Source organism: Pteronotus mesoamericanus, unplaced genomic scaffold, assembly GCF_021234165.1.
Source record: "Pteronotus mesoamericanus isolate MK-2021 breed Mesoamerican mustached bat unplaced genomic scaffold, CSHL_Meso_final contig_73, whole genome shotgun sequence".
NCBI lineage: Eukaryota > Metazoa > Chordata > Mammalia > Chiroptera > Mormoopidae > Pteronotus > Pteronotus mesoamericanus.
In genome coordinates this window covers 921,168-936,911 of record NW_026555245.1, presented here as the reverse complement: position 1 = coordinate 936,911, position 15,744 = coordinate 921,168, and the positions used below count along the sequence as shown (strand labels likewise).

Here is a 15,744-nt window from a genome sequence, read left to right as displayed (position 1 = left end):
CATTTATATAAATTGGGAAATAAAAATTTTAACATCTTAAGTACAGAGACAGACTTTGAAACACAATCCAAGAAAAAATCATTAGTAAGGAGAATGCCTGAGTGACTATGCCTGAAAAGATTTCAACTTCAAAAAGAAATATTTTTATCTTTGTCCAGAAAACTCAGAGTAGTTGAATTCCACATGGAATCATCAGATATGTGCTTGGAAATGAACACATCATTGTTTTCTGGGCTAGGTATGCTGTCGAAAATTTCCACATTTAGAAAATAGTTATAAGGCATGTGTCATTCTAGAATACAGTTGCTCATGGCACATTCCTTAAAATACCATACTGAAATAAAAGTGAGTTACCAGACTCTGAGGAGAATAGGAGTTGACAGCAGTGGAGCTGCCAGTCCCTGGTGCCATCTGACTGTTGTGCTGAGAATTTGTGAAGACAAGGGCTTGGCCAAAGCCCTGCTGTTGGGAAGTTTCAAAGGAGTTGACTTCTGAGGCTTGACTGGAAGGAACAGGCTTCTGGAGCAAGGCTACCAGATCAATGCTAAGCAGACAAAAAGTAAATGAGAAACAAGTCATAAACAAATCTTACCAACAAATGAATTTGAGAAGTGAATCAATATAAAGTAAATCCATGCCAAAAATTACTTAAGTAAGGAAAACCTTTGGAAACTGGCATTTAGGGGGAGCCAAAAGGAGCACATCACTCACACTCACACACCCACGCACCCCATATGAAACCAACGAGACTGAGGCAGGGCTCTGCAGAGAAGAAAAACAAAAAGGTGTACTGTGATATTTCCACAGAAAAGGAACAGTGACAACCGATTTGAAAAATCCAGGGCAACTGAGTGAACTTAAGTTTCTAAAGTTTGGCTTGTTTCCCTTTAGGATATTCTGCTCCTTTTAGTACTTGGAATCAGAGTCTCAAAATTTCCTAAAGGAGAATGAATCAATATTTTGGGAGAAATGAGGACTACAGTAATAGTAGGCCATTCAAGCAATTTCACATTTATCATAAATGTTCCTCTAAGTTCTGCATTCTATACAATAATACATTGAAGTTCATACAAATCTCATATAATTTTCTCCTTTAAGTATTCAATAAAAAACGCACACTATATTAAAAACACTCTGTTAACTACAACTCTCGTGGAGGCCCCAGAAAACAAATATTTCAATTTGAAAACCAGGGACTAAAAACCTAAAAGCATGAGGAAGAAATGGTCTCCAGATATAAATACTACCTGATATGTGAGTGAGCTACTACTAACTCTTCTCCACAGGAGCTGCAAAGTATACAGAATTACCCTAACATGGTAATTTGCTCCATTAAAATCCTTCAAAGGCCAGTTTCCAGTCAGTCCTCTTAACTGAAAATTTTACAATGCGAGTAAGGCAGATGCTAAAAGGTGAAATAATTCAAGACACACTCCTGATACAGAGCAAAGTTCCTGAGCCTGAGTTCCTCTACTCGTGTACTACCACTCTCTGACTCAGCCATAAACAGGCTGAAGTCCCAAACTATTATTTTGGATCCAAGTTAACTATCTGGCTTATGGGGTACTTCAGGAATACAAACCCAGGATAATTATATTACATATGGTTAATCCAAAAAAGTTGCATTACTACAAAAACAGAGCAAGTTCTATTCCAAAAGATAAATGAGATACACGCATTAAAAATACTAAGCACTGTCTACTGAAAAATAACCATGAAGAGCCCACTTCATATTTTTTAAAAGATGAAAATGATCCTATCAAATTCATTGAGTAAAGAATTCAACTAAGAGGTTATATCCATTTAACAAGAAATTCTTAGCAATTCACAAAACAATATATTGCAAGACATAACCTTTGATCATTTTTATTTCTCTGCAACAGTCTTATAACCATCTCATTTAACATGAGATTGAGCATGTTAGATTCAAAACTGTCTTCCATTCTCAGGTGTAATATGTATCAAGGTTTTCATCCTTCTGGGTCACTGCATTTTGAAAGTGTAATGTAAAGTTTTTAGTTATTATAAAAACTAGGATGTAATTCAGTTCTGTACAAATTCTACCAGCATTTCTATTACCCCTGAAGCTCCTTCCTTCTCTGTAATCTAAGAGACTACTGGATTAAAACTAGTAGAACATAAAAAATGAGAAGTCTGTACCAGCATGAAAAGATCTAAATAAATAGCATTATAGATGAAGAAACCAAAGGATAGTTAATATTAAGTTCATCTGTCAAAAAGACATGTTCACAAAAGTACAAAAGAACCATTATATAGGTTTAACATAATCTCTGCCACAAATGATAGCAAAACACAAATGTAACTGCCATTTTAATTCATCAGTGGATACAACCTATTAGGAAATGATGGATGCTCTGTCAGCTCACTAGGTAGGTTTGGGATAAAACAAAGTCTAAGAAGGAAAAGGAAAAAAACAGATTCAAGGAAAGATCAAAATAATCAACAGACCTAAGAACCAAAACGATTTTCCTGAGGCAAAAAATTTCAATTATCACAAACAAAAGATGGCTGAAAGTGTTTACCTTTGTCCAGGTGTGACATGATTCTCTGGTGGAACAGATGAGGCAGTGAAAACTTTTGTTTCAGAAAGCTGTACGAAAGGGATGGAAAAAATCTTTTAAGCATACTTTATATAACATAAAACCAAAGATGTATCAAGTTCCTAACAATTTTTAGTCACCAGTACTCTTATTGTAGCTCACCCGAAAGGTAGTCTATGCGAAAGAAAATACAGGCGATCATGACAAGTAATTGTGTTGAAGTGAAAATAATTTTAGATTGATAAGCCCACAATAAGGACTTCAGGGGACAACACAGTGAAGTGAAGTCACACCACGGTTCAAGTCTCAGTCTATTTGACATTATAGAACATGAGAATACCAATGTTACCATGAACACCAAAAAGGAGTAGGGAGATTTGAAAAGGCAAAATAATTTACGCTTTCTTTCCCCAAAGACAGGTGATTTTAATATTTATTAGTAACCTTGAATTAATGGGTTTCCTTGCTCTTTTTAAAAAATAATTTTTTAGCGGTATGAAACATACAATAAACTGCAAATACTCTAACTGAATTATTAAATGAGTTTTGTCACATGTACTCCCATGAACCCATCACCAAATCAAGACAGTGAGCATTCCTATAGTGCACCGAAAGTTTGCTACTATCCCTGAGCAATCCGTCTCTCCCGCCACTCACCTTCATCCCCAGGCAGCAACCAATCTGCTGTCACTAAAGATGAGGCTGTAAATTCTGGAATTTTAAAATACTCAATCTTTTTTGGCTTCTTTCACTCAACATAATCACCTTGAGACTCATGCATACTGTTTTAATACACTTTTAAGGCACACAGGATAAAATGAAAGTTCAAGTGACATTATTGAAAGAGGCTCTTTTTTACATTTTCAAAGTAAGACATGGGCTTTAAAGGCTAATAAATGTTGATCTAATAAGATAATCAACTAATGATACTGCTATTCAAAGGCTGTTGTTATTCTTTTTTAAATTTTATTTTATTGATTATGCTGTTACAGTTGTCCTGATTTTTCTCCCGTTTCCATCCTCCACCCAGCACCTCCCACGCCCTCAAGCAATCCCCCCATCATAGTTCCTGTCCATGGGTCACATGTGTAAGTATTTTGGCTACTCTATTTCCTATACTGTATTTGCTATTCTCTAACTACCTATTTGTACTTCTTAATCTGCCCTGTTCCCCTCTTCACCCATTCCCCTCTTCCCCCTTTCATTTAGCAACCTTCTGGTAACTTCTTTACTCTTGCTAGTAAGAGTCTATCTTTAAGCTTTGGCATTTTAATAATGATATGTCTTAGCGTGGTCCTCTTTGCATCTATCTTGTTTGGGACTTGCTGTGCTTCCTGGACTTTGATATCTATTTCCTTCACCAAATGAGGGAAGTTTTCTTTCACTATTTTTTCAGACAGATTTCCAATTTCTTGCTTTTTTTCTTCTCCTTCTGGCACTCCTATGATGTGAATGTTGGACTTCTTGAAGTTTTTCCAGAGGCTGCTCAAACTATCCTCATCTTTTTGGATTCTTTTTAATGCTTGTTGTTCTGAGTGGTTGTTTTTTATTTCCTTCTTATGTTCCAAATCATTGATTTGATTCTTGGCTTCATTCACTCTACTGCTATTTCCCTGTAAATTGTTCTTTATTTTAATTAGTGTATCCTTTGTTTCTGACTGGGTCTTTTTATGCTGCTGAGGTCATCACTGAATTTCTTCAGCAGTCTTATAACCATTGTTTTGAATTCTGCATCTGATAGATTGCTAATCTCCATTTTGCTTAGCTCTTTTTCTGGAGCTTTGATCTGTTCTTTCATTTGGGCCATCCTGCACTGGGTCATATCGTCCCAAGGGCTGGTGCCTGACAAGGCAAGCACCCCAGCATGGGGCCCTGCCTCCAGGAGCTGGCTTCCAACCATGCAGGCTGAAACCCCAAGTGGTCCTCGCATTTGCCACTCCCATCCGAGTGGGGCAAAGCAAGAGTGAGGCTTTTGCCTGCCTTCAGTTTAAAAGTCCTCTACCAAAATCCCACGTGTGCCAGAAGCCAGTGGAAGTATCCACCTTTTCAATCAATGAGGGCTAATGTCAGCTATGTTTTCCTTTGCCCCTCTTCCAGCCACCATGTTGCATAACAGGGCAGAAGTCTTGAATCACTCATGCTCTGCACAAGCTCCCTTCTACTGAGTCTTGAGGTACCTGTCTGCCTCAGGCAACCTCCCTCACCCAGCAACCCCTCCGCTTTTAACCTCCAACTACACCTTGGGGTTTTTCTCCCCACAGCCTGCCATCTCTCAGTCATCTAGCCTGATCATTGTTACAAAAATTATGGTCTGTACAGCAGAATATCAGTATTTCTACATGTGCGTACATCTGAACTGCTTGTTAGCTGAACTGCTTATTTCTGACACACAGAAAAACCCTGTGATCAGGCAGGTCAATTATTATGATACTCATTATATCGATAAAAACAAGAGGCTTGAAAAAAAGAAAGAAAAGAGAAGGCTCAGAAAGGAAAGATGCCTCATCCAATGTCAACAGGTCAACCCAGGTAGGTTTGAATACATTCCTTTTTACCTTCTAATCCACTGCTGATTTTCTAACTTGCCTATGACCCAGACAACAGGCAACAGAATATACAGGCTAAAACATTTTTGCTCCCAAAAAACTCTTAGGAAAAATTCGAGTAACACAAAGCATTTAACAGTAGGATGGCTTTGTTTGAAATCAACCCTCTGATACCCTGGCCAGTTTATTCAGTTGGTTAGAGCATCATTCCAATATGCCAAGGTTGTGGGTTTGATCCCTAGTAAGGGCACATAAATCAACAAATGAATGCATAAATAAGTGGAACAAATTGATATCTGTCTATCTGTCTCCCTTCCTCTTTCTAAAACCAATTTAAAAAAAGAAAAAGAAAGAAAGAAGCCTCTGACTTTTTCTTATCATTGATATCACAAAGTATGGGCACAAGTCCTGACTGATGTGGCTCAGTGGGTTGGGCATTGTCTTGCAAACTGAAAGGTTGTGTGTTCAATTCCCAGTGAGGGCACATGTGTGGGTTGTGGGCCAGGTCCCCAACTGGGGGCATGCAACAGGCAACTAACTGGTGTTTCTCTCCCAACACCAAATAAGCACTCTTTCAGACAGCAGAGAACCTAGTAACATTATATCCCAAAGACTTATGGTTAGCATGTGGCAGAAATGAAAGTATGGGCACAAGTCCTGGCTAGTATAACTCAGTGGGTTGGGTGTTGTCCTGCAAACAGAAAGGTCACTGGTTCGTTTCCTGGTCAGGGCACATGCCTGGGATACAGGAGGCAACTGATCGATGTTTCTCTCCCTTTCTTTCTTCTTCTTTTCCCCTCTCTCTAAAATTAAATAAAATCTTTATAGAAAAAAAAAAGAATATATCCTAAGTCTTCTAAATTCCAATCAAATGAGCATATCCAGTCTCCTCTTTCCTCATGCTCTACATCATTCCCTAAGAAGCCAAATATAATACTGCTTAATAAAGAAAGAAAGAAAAAAGGAAAGAAAAAATAAGCAGTGTCATGTTAAATAAACCACCATTTAAATACTTTTTAATACAAAATGGGAGAGGGGAGGAAAAATAACTTCAAATAAACCAACCCCAAATCTCTTAAGTCTGAATGAATTTATGTGATTTTGAAGTTCAATACTTATAACCTTTTTATTTTCTCCCTCCCAATGTCTGCTCTAATTCTCTAACATGTACATATATCTGTTCTTGTCATTGAGACTGAAACAAAAATTGTATAAAATATGTTATAGGGCTGGGTCAGTTCAGTTACTTTTTCTTTTTCAAGTTAAATATTTTTTATCAGAGAATATCTTATGCTTAACCCAGAACTTAGAGATCAACACAACCCAAAAGCTAGCGTAGTATACTCAAAAATGGCTGTAAATAAATGAACACCAAAAACAGAGCCAGTCTAGGTGAAAGAAGAAGAGTTAGCCCTAGAACCAGAATGACTTACTCAGATTAATTTCAACTGTGACCCAAACATAGACTCTCCCCTTTAACAGAAGTATTATAAAGAATAATTAATAGTTCACAGGCCAGGGCAACAGCATCAGTTGGTTATCAGGTCAAACATAACAAAGAGATTAAAAAATGAGTTCAGTCCTATTTAACAACTGGTAATTTTTAAGTAGAGACTATAAAACCAAGTTTCTCAAATATCTCAAAAACCCGACTTACTTCCATCTGCTAAAAAACACCCATGGTAATCACAGATGTCTGAAAAGGAGCCATGAAAAGCCAGCCATAGATATATCAGACTTTCATCAAAATACACATGCCCCTACCAGAAACCAGAAGAAAGATGGGTTTGGTCTGGTACTAAACACTTACATCTTCAGTCCAGTCTTCTGCTGTCCACTCTTCCACAGAATTCTTCCAGGCCCCTGTTGACAACAATCACAGCTTACACCACAGAGTCAAATATTATTTTATTCTAAATGATTCTCTATTGTGTGCTGCTCAAGATATATCTTGTATCTCATAAGCCAATTTAGTCTATAATCCAAGAACTATGAGGCTCTTAATCTACTCTCAATAAAATTCATCATGTTTCAAATGCAACTTCGCTAGGTACTATCCACGTAAACACAAAGCAATGTCTAAAACTGACTGTTTCAGTGTGGATGATAACCAGGCAATTCTGCCATGAGTAAGAACGAATAGACACAAATCCTGACTGATTGATTTGGTGACACAAATTGTGGCTCAGTGGGGTCGGCGGCGTCCTGCAAACTGAAAGGTCACTGGTTCAATTCCCAATGAGGGTACACGTGTGGGTTGCAAGCCAGGTCCCCAAGTGGGGGCGTGCGGGAGGCAACTGATTCATGTTTCTCTTCCTCTCTTTCTCCTTCCCTTCCCTCTCTCTAAAAATAATAAAATCTAAAAAAAAAAAAAAAAAAAAAAAAAAAAAAAGGTATGGGCAGAACACAAATATACATACTAAGCGATGTGATCATTCCTTATATATAAAATTAAAACATAGAACAAAATTCAATGAAAGCAGGTCTGCCTTGAACCCTTTCAGGTAGATCATGAAATTATCATATTGGGGGGACTCCCAAAAAACAGTATTTATAAAAAATTGTGTATTTATTCTTACATGTTTAAACTTCAGTCAAAGTACTCTCCATTTAATGCAATACACCTATCAAGACTTTTTCACAAGTTTTTTAATTAGCCAATTGTGATGCCTTTTAGAGTTTTTGCCGTTTTTTTGTTTCATTTCATCCACATCAACAGAACATTTCCCTGTAAGGACTTTTTTCATCCATGGAAACAAAACAAACAAACAAACAAGCTCACTCAGGGTGAGATTGGGTGAACAGGGAGGGTAGGGCATGGGGATCATTACGTTTTTGGTCAAAAACTGAACGGTGTGGGCAGGTGCGCATCATAAATCACCCATCATGAAGCAGGCAAACACAATGAGAGAGTCTCCAAAAAAATCCACTGAAGTCGAACGCAGCTTCTCACAATAATGTCAGCTGGTACGCCGATACAGATGAGTTCACAGAACCCTCACCTAGCAGGGGAAGCCTATACTAGAAGGGGCCCGCCCTCCAAAAGAGAATTCCAGCTTTAAGCGGGGGTCCCCCCCATATTTACATAAGCATCCTTTTCATAAGGTACTGGATCCACTGTATGGTTTCCTAATTGGTCTCCAGCAAAGCTGAACATTAGTCCTGCTCATATGAAGTCTCATGCTATAACTCCTGAAGAGCAGATACAGAGAAAGTGCTCAGTTCTTAAAGAATAATCATCTATATAACAATTGAATGATTTATAGAAAAGTACTGATGTTAAAAAGTGCTGACTTTTGTACTTAAGAGATCCTGTATAAGTATAGGTCCGCTATTTTAAATTGTACATGCAAACACAACCAGAGAAAATGGTTTCAAAATAAAATACACCGAAGTATTTACTATAAGCACCCTGAGGAAGTAGAATTGTGAGTGTTTTCAGTCCTTCAATGGGAAGAAATGAGTTGAACATCTGACCTTCAATGAGGTTTGTGTGTGAAAAGAGGAGAAGGGGTACATTCCTCAGAAAAAAAGGCAGGCAACCAGATCTAATTTCCTGGGAATTGTGTCAGTAACCTAATAATAAACCATCTCATAAATAAACTGATGGTGTTACCTTGAAAGAAGGTCCCTTTTAAAATGCTTTCAACAGGATGTCCCTAATTTCGGATTGGTTAAGGCAAACAAATGTAGAGCTTGTGGATTTATGGAGCATGACTCCAGCCTGGTAAAAATATCACCTAAGATGCAGGTATAAAAGGGAGACGTTTCAAACCTAAAAACATGACCAACTGTATGAAAAATCGAGACACATCAGTTTGAGACCTCATCTATTATCGGGGATCACAGGGCAAATTCATTAAAGGAAGGAAGAACGTGAGTAGATACATTCCCCGCTCTTCTGTGCTTTTGGATTACATGTATTTTTTAACCCTTGAAAAATGCATGTAAGTGGATTCCTGCATTTCAAACTCAAGTTGTTCAACAGCAAAGTGCGTTTTCAACCCACAGTTGGGAATCTGCATATGTGGAGGGTGGCTGACACCTCTAACCGTTGTGTTGCTCAAGGGTCAACTATAACAGCCCTGGATGGGTAGTTAAGTTGGTTAAAGCTTTGTCCCCATACACCAAGGTTGCAGGTTTCATCCCTGGTCAGGGCACATAGAAGAATCAACCAATGAATGCCCAAATAAGTGGTACAACAAATTGATGTTTCTTTAGTTCTCCCTTTTAAAAAAAAATTTTTTTTATGAGTTTGTTTAAGCCAAACTGATGACAACTGCAGGGAAGCAAAACCTCAATGGATTAAGGAAATGCTCCCCTCCCTTCCTCTCTTCAAAAAAAAGGGGAGGGCGATCAACTGTAATAGTTAAGACTAAATAAATATTTCAATCTGATCCTCTGTACTGGCTCACTCATCATCTTTAAATGGTTTCCATAATTTCTCCAGGAATGCCATAAAAATTTGTAATATCTCAAATTAAAATATCTTCTTACACAAAAGTAGAAAGAATTAATAATGAAAAAATACAATGTGCAATTAGCCCATGTTGGAAATGAGTACTGAAACCTTGTCTCTAGGACCCTGCTCAGGCCTCTTAGTGCACTCTACATCAAGCTAAATGAATCTATGGCAAGCCATTCACCTACCCTTCACTCTTTCTTTCTACAATGTAACTTTCTTTCAAGTACTAATAGGTACTCTCCAATCTTTTAATGTATTACCTTCCAGACTTTTCTCCAAGTACATATATAGTTTTAAAAGCTCGCAACTGGACTAATTTCAAAGATGGCCAGTACACAGTGGTCCTGGTGCCACCTCCATCCAACCTACACTATGCTCCTGTTGTCAAATTCATCATAGAAGACAGTATTGTAATTTAAAGACTGACAAGTTCTAGAAATAGCTGAAGTTTGACCTAAGGAGTTTTAGAAACACCCAAATAAGAAATTGGAAACAACTTTGAGTCAAGATGTATGTGTGAGTAGACAGGTTTTTTGCCTCCGTTCACAACCACACACACACACACAAAAATACAACTAATTCTCAAAAGAAATAACATCCAGAACCGTCAGAAAATTGAGCTGAGTGGAAACCTGACAACCAAGGATTTAAACAAGTCACAATCATCCAGATGGGTAGGAGGGGCAGAGACAAAGATACAGGTGGAGAGGCAAGTAGACACAGTGTGGCGCAGAGAGGTGGCAGTGACGGATGGGGCACGGGTAGTCCCACATTCATGTGTGGTGGATAAAAATCAGGAGGGATACCTTGGGAGCGAGTGATCCCAGCCCCAGGTCAGACTGCACAGTCCAGGATTCCAGCGCCGGGAAGATAAATCCCCATTAACTTCTGGCTGTAAAAACAAGTAGGGGTTGGGGCAATGGGAAGGAATTGCCGGATTTTCAAGAAACTTTATTTAAAGGGCTTGCACAGTCTTAAAATGGATGCAAACATACCAACTCTTGGATTTAACACCAGGGCAACAGCTGGAAGGGCATTGGTCACATACAAGGAGTGAGAGAAATGACTGGAAACAGTGTGAGTGTTGGGCAAATCGGCAGAAACCAGGCAGCGGCACAGCTCCCTCTCTCACGCCCTCCCCCAACACACAGCCACAAAAGGATGAAACTGGTTGCCCAACCCTGGCGATTAACTAAGGCTCCACCCCACACAATTTACAAGTGCCTTTTACAGGGAGACAAAGGAGCTCTCTACCTAATACACAGAAACAATACAGGAAGTCTGACAAATTGAGGAGACAAATGAAAGAACAGAACAAAACCCCAGAAAAAGAACTTAACAAAATGGAGATAGCCAACCTATCAGATTCAGAGTTCAAAACATTGGTGATCAGGATGCACAAAGAACTCATTGAGTATGGCAACATAAAAGAAGAAATGAAGGTTATACTAAGTGAAATAAAGAAAAATCTTGAGAGAATCAAGAGTGAAGGGAAGGAAACTGGGATTCAAATCAACAATCTGAAATATATGAAAGAAGTAAACATTCATCTAGAACAGAAAGAAGAAATGAATTAAAAAAAAAACGAGGAGAGAATAAGACGACTCTGGGACATCTCCAAATGTGCCAACATCCTAATCGTAGGGATGCCAGAAGAAGGGAGAACAAGAAATTGAAAACTTATTTGAAAAAAAAAAAATAAATAAAGACAACTTCCCTAATTTGGCAAAGGAAATAGACATACAAGTCCAGAAAGCAGAGAGTCCCAAACAAGTTGGACCCAAAGAGGAACACACAAAGACATATCGTAACTAAAACACCAAATGCTAAAGATAAAGGGAGAATCTTTAAAAAAGTGAGAGAAAAGCAGAGAAATACCTACAGGGGAGTTCCCATAAGACTATCGACTGATTTCTCAAAAGAAACTTTGCCAGCAAGAAGTATTGAGAGTGATGAAAAGCAAGGACCTACAACCTAGATTACTCTATTCAGCAAAGCTATCATTTTGAATGGAAAGGCAGATACAGTGCTTCCCAGACAAGATAAAGCTAAAGGAGTTCATCATCATGAAGTCATTATTAATGAAATGTTAAAGCGACTTAAAAAGAAGATGAAAACTATGTAAACATTAAAAAGTCAACAAATTCACAACTATCAACAACTGAATCTAAAACAAAGCAAACAAACAGAACAGGAACAGAATCCTAGGTAGAGAGATCATTTGGAAGGTTATCAGCAGGAAGGGTAAGGAGGAGAAGGGGGGAAAGGTGCAGGAATTAAAAAGCATAATTGGTAAGTACAAAATAGACAGGGGGATGTTAAGAATAATATAGGAAATGGAGAAGCAAAAGAACTTTGATGCATGACCCAGGAACATGAACGAAGGTGAGGGGACTGCTGGAGCAAGGAGCGTACCGGGCAGAGGGAGAAAAAGGGGGGAAAACTGGGACAAATGTATAATACAATCAATAAAGCATATTTTAAAAAAAGAAAAAGAAATTGAAAACAATTTCAAAGCCTCAAAAATCATTCCTAAAACATTCACTCTTGAGGCATCTAAAATTAGAATAGGAAAGAAATCACTTATGGTTGAATTTTCCTAAGGACTCCTTCATCATCAATCATCAACCAACCAATACTGGGTTGAAAGCCTCCAAGTTAAGCATGATGTTAGGTCCCAAAGTCATATCTCATAGGAAAGAAAATTAAAAATTTTGTGAGTCATAAAGGTAGTATATTACTGAATGATAAATTACATGAAGCTAATTAATTCACTGGCAATCTGGAGTACAAAGAAGACATTAATGAAAGCTGGAATGGTAAGAGAAAGCAAAGCTTATGGGGTTAGATGAAGTACAGCAAAAAACTTGAATGTTCGAAAATATCTGAAGAAAATTATATATAAACAAGAGGCAATCCAGAAGAAGAAACAATCAGGCATCACAAAAACCCATATATAAAATATTAAAAGAATCCTAAAGTTTAAAATACAATTTCCTTTTTTCTAAAAGAGTTTAAGTTGTAGTAAAATACTAGTTAACATAAAACTTACTACCTTAGTCATTTTTAAAGTGTATTAAAAATTAAAACACAAATTTAAACATGCAGAGTAGGGTCAGAATCTCAGTACATGTACAACTAAGCAGAAGACAACACAGTACATAATTGTAAGCAGAAGTCCAACATGGTAAAGTGGTATGGCAGGTAATAAAGGGGAAAGCCAGATACTAGAAGCCAGGACCAAGTTGTTGCAGTAACCCACATAGGCTATAAAAAATACCAGACCTCAGATATAGAAGAATACAGAGTCCAGTCCTAATCCAACTTTGGAATGTTAAAATTTTACAGTAAGAGCTTGGTTTCCATTACAGGCCTATATAGACCTATGCCTCAAACGTATATGAAAATGTCAATATTAATTTATTTTCAGTTTAATAAATTTGAGATGTATGTTTTATGTTCAATTTAACTTGATGTTGGTCCTTTCTCAGAAGCACATATACAGACTTCCGGTCAAGATGGAGGGGTACATAGATACATTTTGCTTCCTCATACAATCAAAAGAAGGTCAACAACCAATTTAAAAATAGAAACCAGAACTGCCAAAAAATCAAACTGTATGGAAGCCCAAAAACCAATGAGTTAAAGAAAAAACATTGATCCAGACTGGTAGCAGGGGCAGAGGTGGGCAGCTGGAGCACAGAGGACACATGGCAAGGCAGCAGCTGGCTGACCAAGCAGTCCAACATTCGTGTGTGGATAAACCAAGAGGAAAAACAGGAGCAAGACAGACCAGGTAACCCAGAGTTGCAGCGCAGGAAATAAAGCCTCTTGGTTGTAAAATCCTGTGGGGGTTGCAGTAGGGGAGAAGTTATTAGGCTCACAGGAGAGTCCACTGGAGGGGCCCACGAGGTCCTAGAACATACACAAACCCACCTACCCAGGAATCAGCATCAGAAAGGCCCGATTCACTTGCAGATAGTAGAGGGAAGTGACTGAAAGCAAAGTGAGAAAAGAGCCAGCAGCATCCCTCTCCGACCCTTCCCTCACAGCACCACAATGCAGCTGCTGCCAAAGTGGGTAGCCCCACCCTGGTGAACACCTAAGGCTCCACCCCTTACAACATAACAGGTGAGCAAAGACAAAGAAACAAGGACCAAATGAAAGAACAGATCAAAACTCCAGATTAAGGCTCTGGCTGATGTGGCTCAGTAGACTGAATGCCAGCCTGCAAACCAAGGGGCGCTAACTCAATTCCCAGTCCAGGGCACATGCCTGGGTTACTGGCCAGGTCCCAGATAGGGCATGTGCAAGAGGCAACCACACACTGATGTTTCTCTCCCACACTTTTTCCTCTCTAAAAATTAATAAAATATTTTTTAAAAATCTCCAGAAGAAGAACTAAGTGACAAGGAGAGAGCCAAACTATCAGATGCAGAGTTCAAAACACTGGCTATCAGGATGCTCACAGAAATGACTATGGAAGCAAAATAAAGGAAAAAGTGAAGGCTATACAAAGTGAAATAAGAGAAAAACATACAGGGAACCAACAGTAAAGGGAAGGAAACCAGGACTCAAATCAACAATCTGGAACAGAAGGAAGAAATAAACATTCAACCAGAACAGAATGAAAAAATAAATTTAAAAAAACGAGGAGAAGCTTAGGGATCTTAAGGACAACTTTAAAAATTCCAATATCCGAATCATAGGGGTGCCAGAAGAAGAGGAAGAGCAAGAAATTGAAAACTTATCTGAAAAAATAATGAAAGAGAACTTCCCCAATCTGGCAAAGGAAATAGACATGCAAGTCTAGGAAGCTCAGAGAGTCCCAAACAAGTTGAACCCGAGGAAGAACACGCCCAGACAGTAATTACATTACTCAAGATTAAAGATAAGGAGGGACCTTTAAAAGCAGCAAGAGAAAAGGAGAGTTACCTACAAAGGAGTCCCCATAAGACCAGCAGCTAATTTCTCAAAAGAAACCTTACAAGCACAAAGGGGCTGGGAAGAAGCATTCGAAGTCACGAAAGGCAAGGGCCTACATCCAATATTACTCTATCCAGGAAAGCTATCATTTAGAATGGAAGGGCAGATAAAGTGCTTCCCAGATAAGGTCAAGTTAAAGGAGTTCATCATCACCAAGTCCTTATTGTATGAAATGTTAAAGGGACTTATCTAAGAAAAAGATGATCAAAACTATGTACAATAAAATACAATAAACTCACAACTATCAACAACTGAACCTGAAGAACAAAAATAAAAACTAAGCAAACAAATGGAACAGGAACAGAATCACAGAGGAGATCACGTGGGGGTTATCTGTGCAAAGGGGGAAGAGGGAGGGGGAGAATGGGAGGGAAGATACAGGGAATGAGAAGAATAATTGGTTATTCTTCTGGGGAGAATAAGCATCACAAAAACCTATATATATATATATATATATATATATATATATATATATATATATATAGATAAGACTTCTATCTATGAAAACATAAAATATGTAAACTCATACTAAAATATAAAATTGAGATACAATAAAAAACAGAGGTTAAGAGGGAGATTAAGAATAGTATAGGAAATAGAGAAGCCAAAGAATTGATATGCATAACCCATGGACATGATGGGGGAGGGGTGTGGATGCTGGAGGGAGAGGGGCTACAGGGTGGAAGGGAATAAAAGGGAGAAAAGAAATGGGACAACCGTAATAGCATAATCAATAAAATATACTTTTTTTAAAAAAGCACATACAAGGCAGCCATCTACGAGAAAGGAAAACAATGACACAAAATTCTGTGGTGCCTTGAAAGCCAATCTGAAGAACATTTCTATAATCAAAAGCTGATGATTATTTTATCAAGTAGTTGTAAAAATATATATTACACACATTTATCTGATGGATTTTATTAGTTAACCTTGATTAAAAATAGAAGGCATTATACTAATTTTATAAAATTTTTAAGGAAACTTCTAAAATAAAACATTCATACCTTTCCTGAGCTACATTTTGAGCGTTTGATGCCAATTCTGCAGATCAATGTAAAATAGAAGGTTTTAACATATCTAAACAATTAAGGTATTCATCAGAAGAGAAATTGATCAGCAAATTAAACAGAGAAAGAGAAGCATCAAACCCCAGTATATACTGTGCTCCAAGGAGAACTTACTGTAA

At 38.0% G+C, this 15,744-nt stretch overlaps 1 protein-coding gene and 1 non-coding gene across 2 annotated transcripts in view; both read right to left on the bottom strand.

The window, feature by feature from the left end:
- Positions 1-15,744, bottom strand: part of UBAP2 (ubiquitin associated protein 2) — a 129,236-nt gene that overhangs the window by 34,743 nt on the left and 78,749 nt on the right. Inside the window, exons 9-11 of the mRNA XM_054582913.1 lie at positions 6,918-6,970; positions 2,544-2,611; positions 355-544 (exon numbers count right to left, since the gene is read on the bottom strand). Coding sequence (XP_054438888.1) covers positions 355-544; positions 2,544-2,611; positions 6,918-6,970 — 311 coding nt within the window. The remainder of the gene's footprint in view (positions 1-354; positions 545-2,543; positions 2,612-6,917; positions 6,971-15,744) is intronic.
- Positions 153-235, bottom strand: LOC129078537 (small nucleolar RNA SNORD121A). The gene has a single exon (XR_008529985.1). It is a non-coding gene; the product is annotated as a small nucleolar RNA SNORD121A (small nucleolar RNA).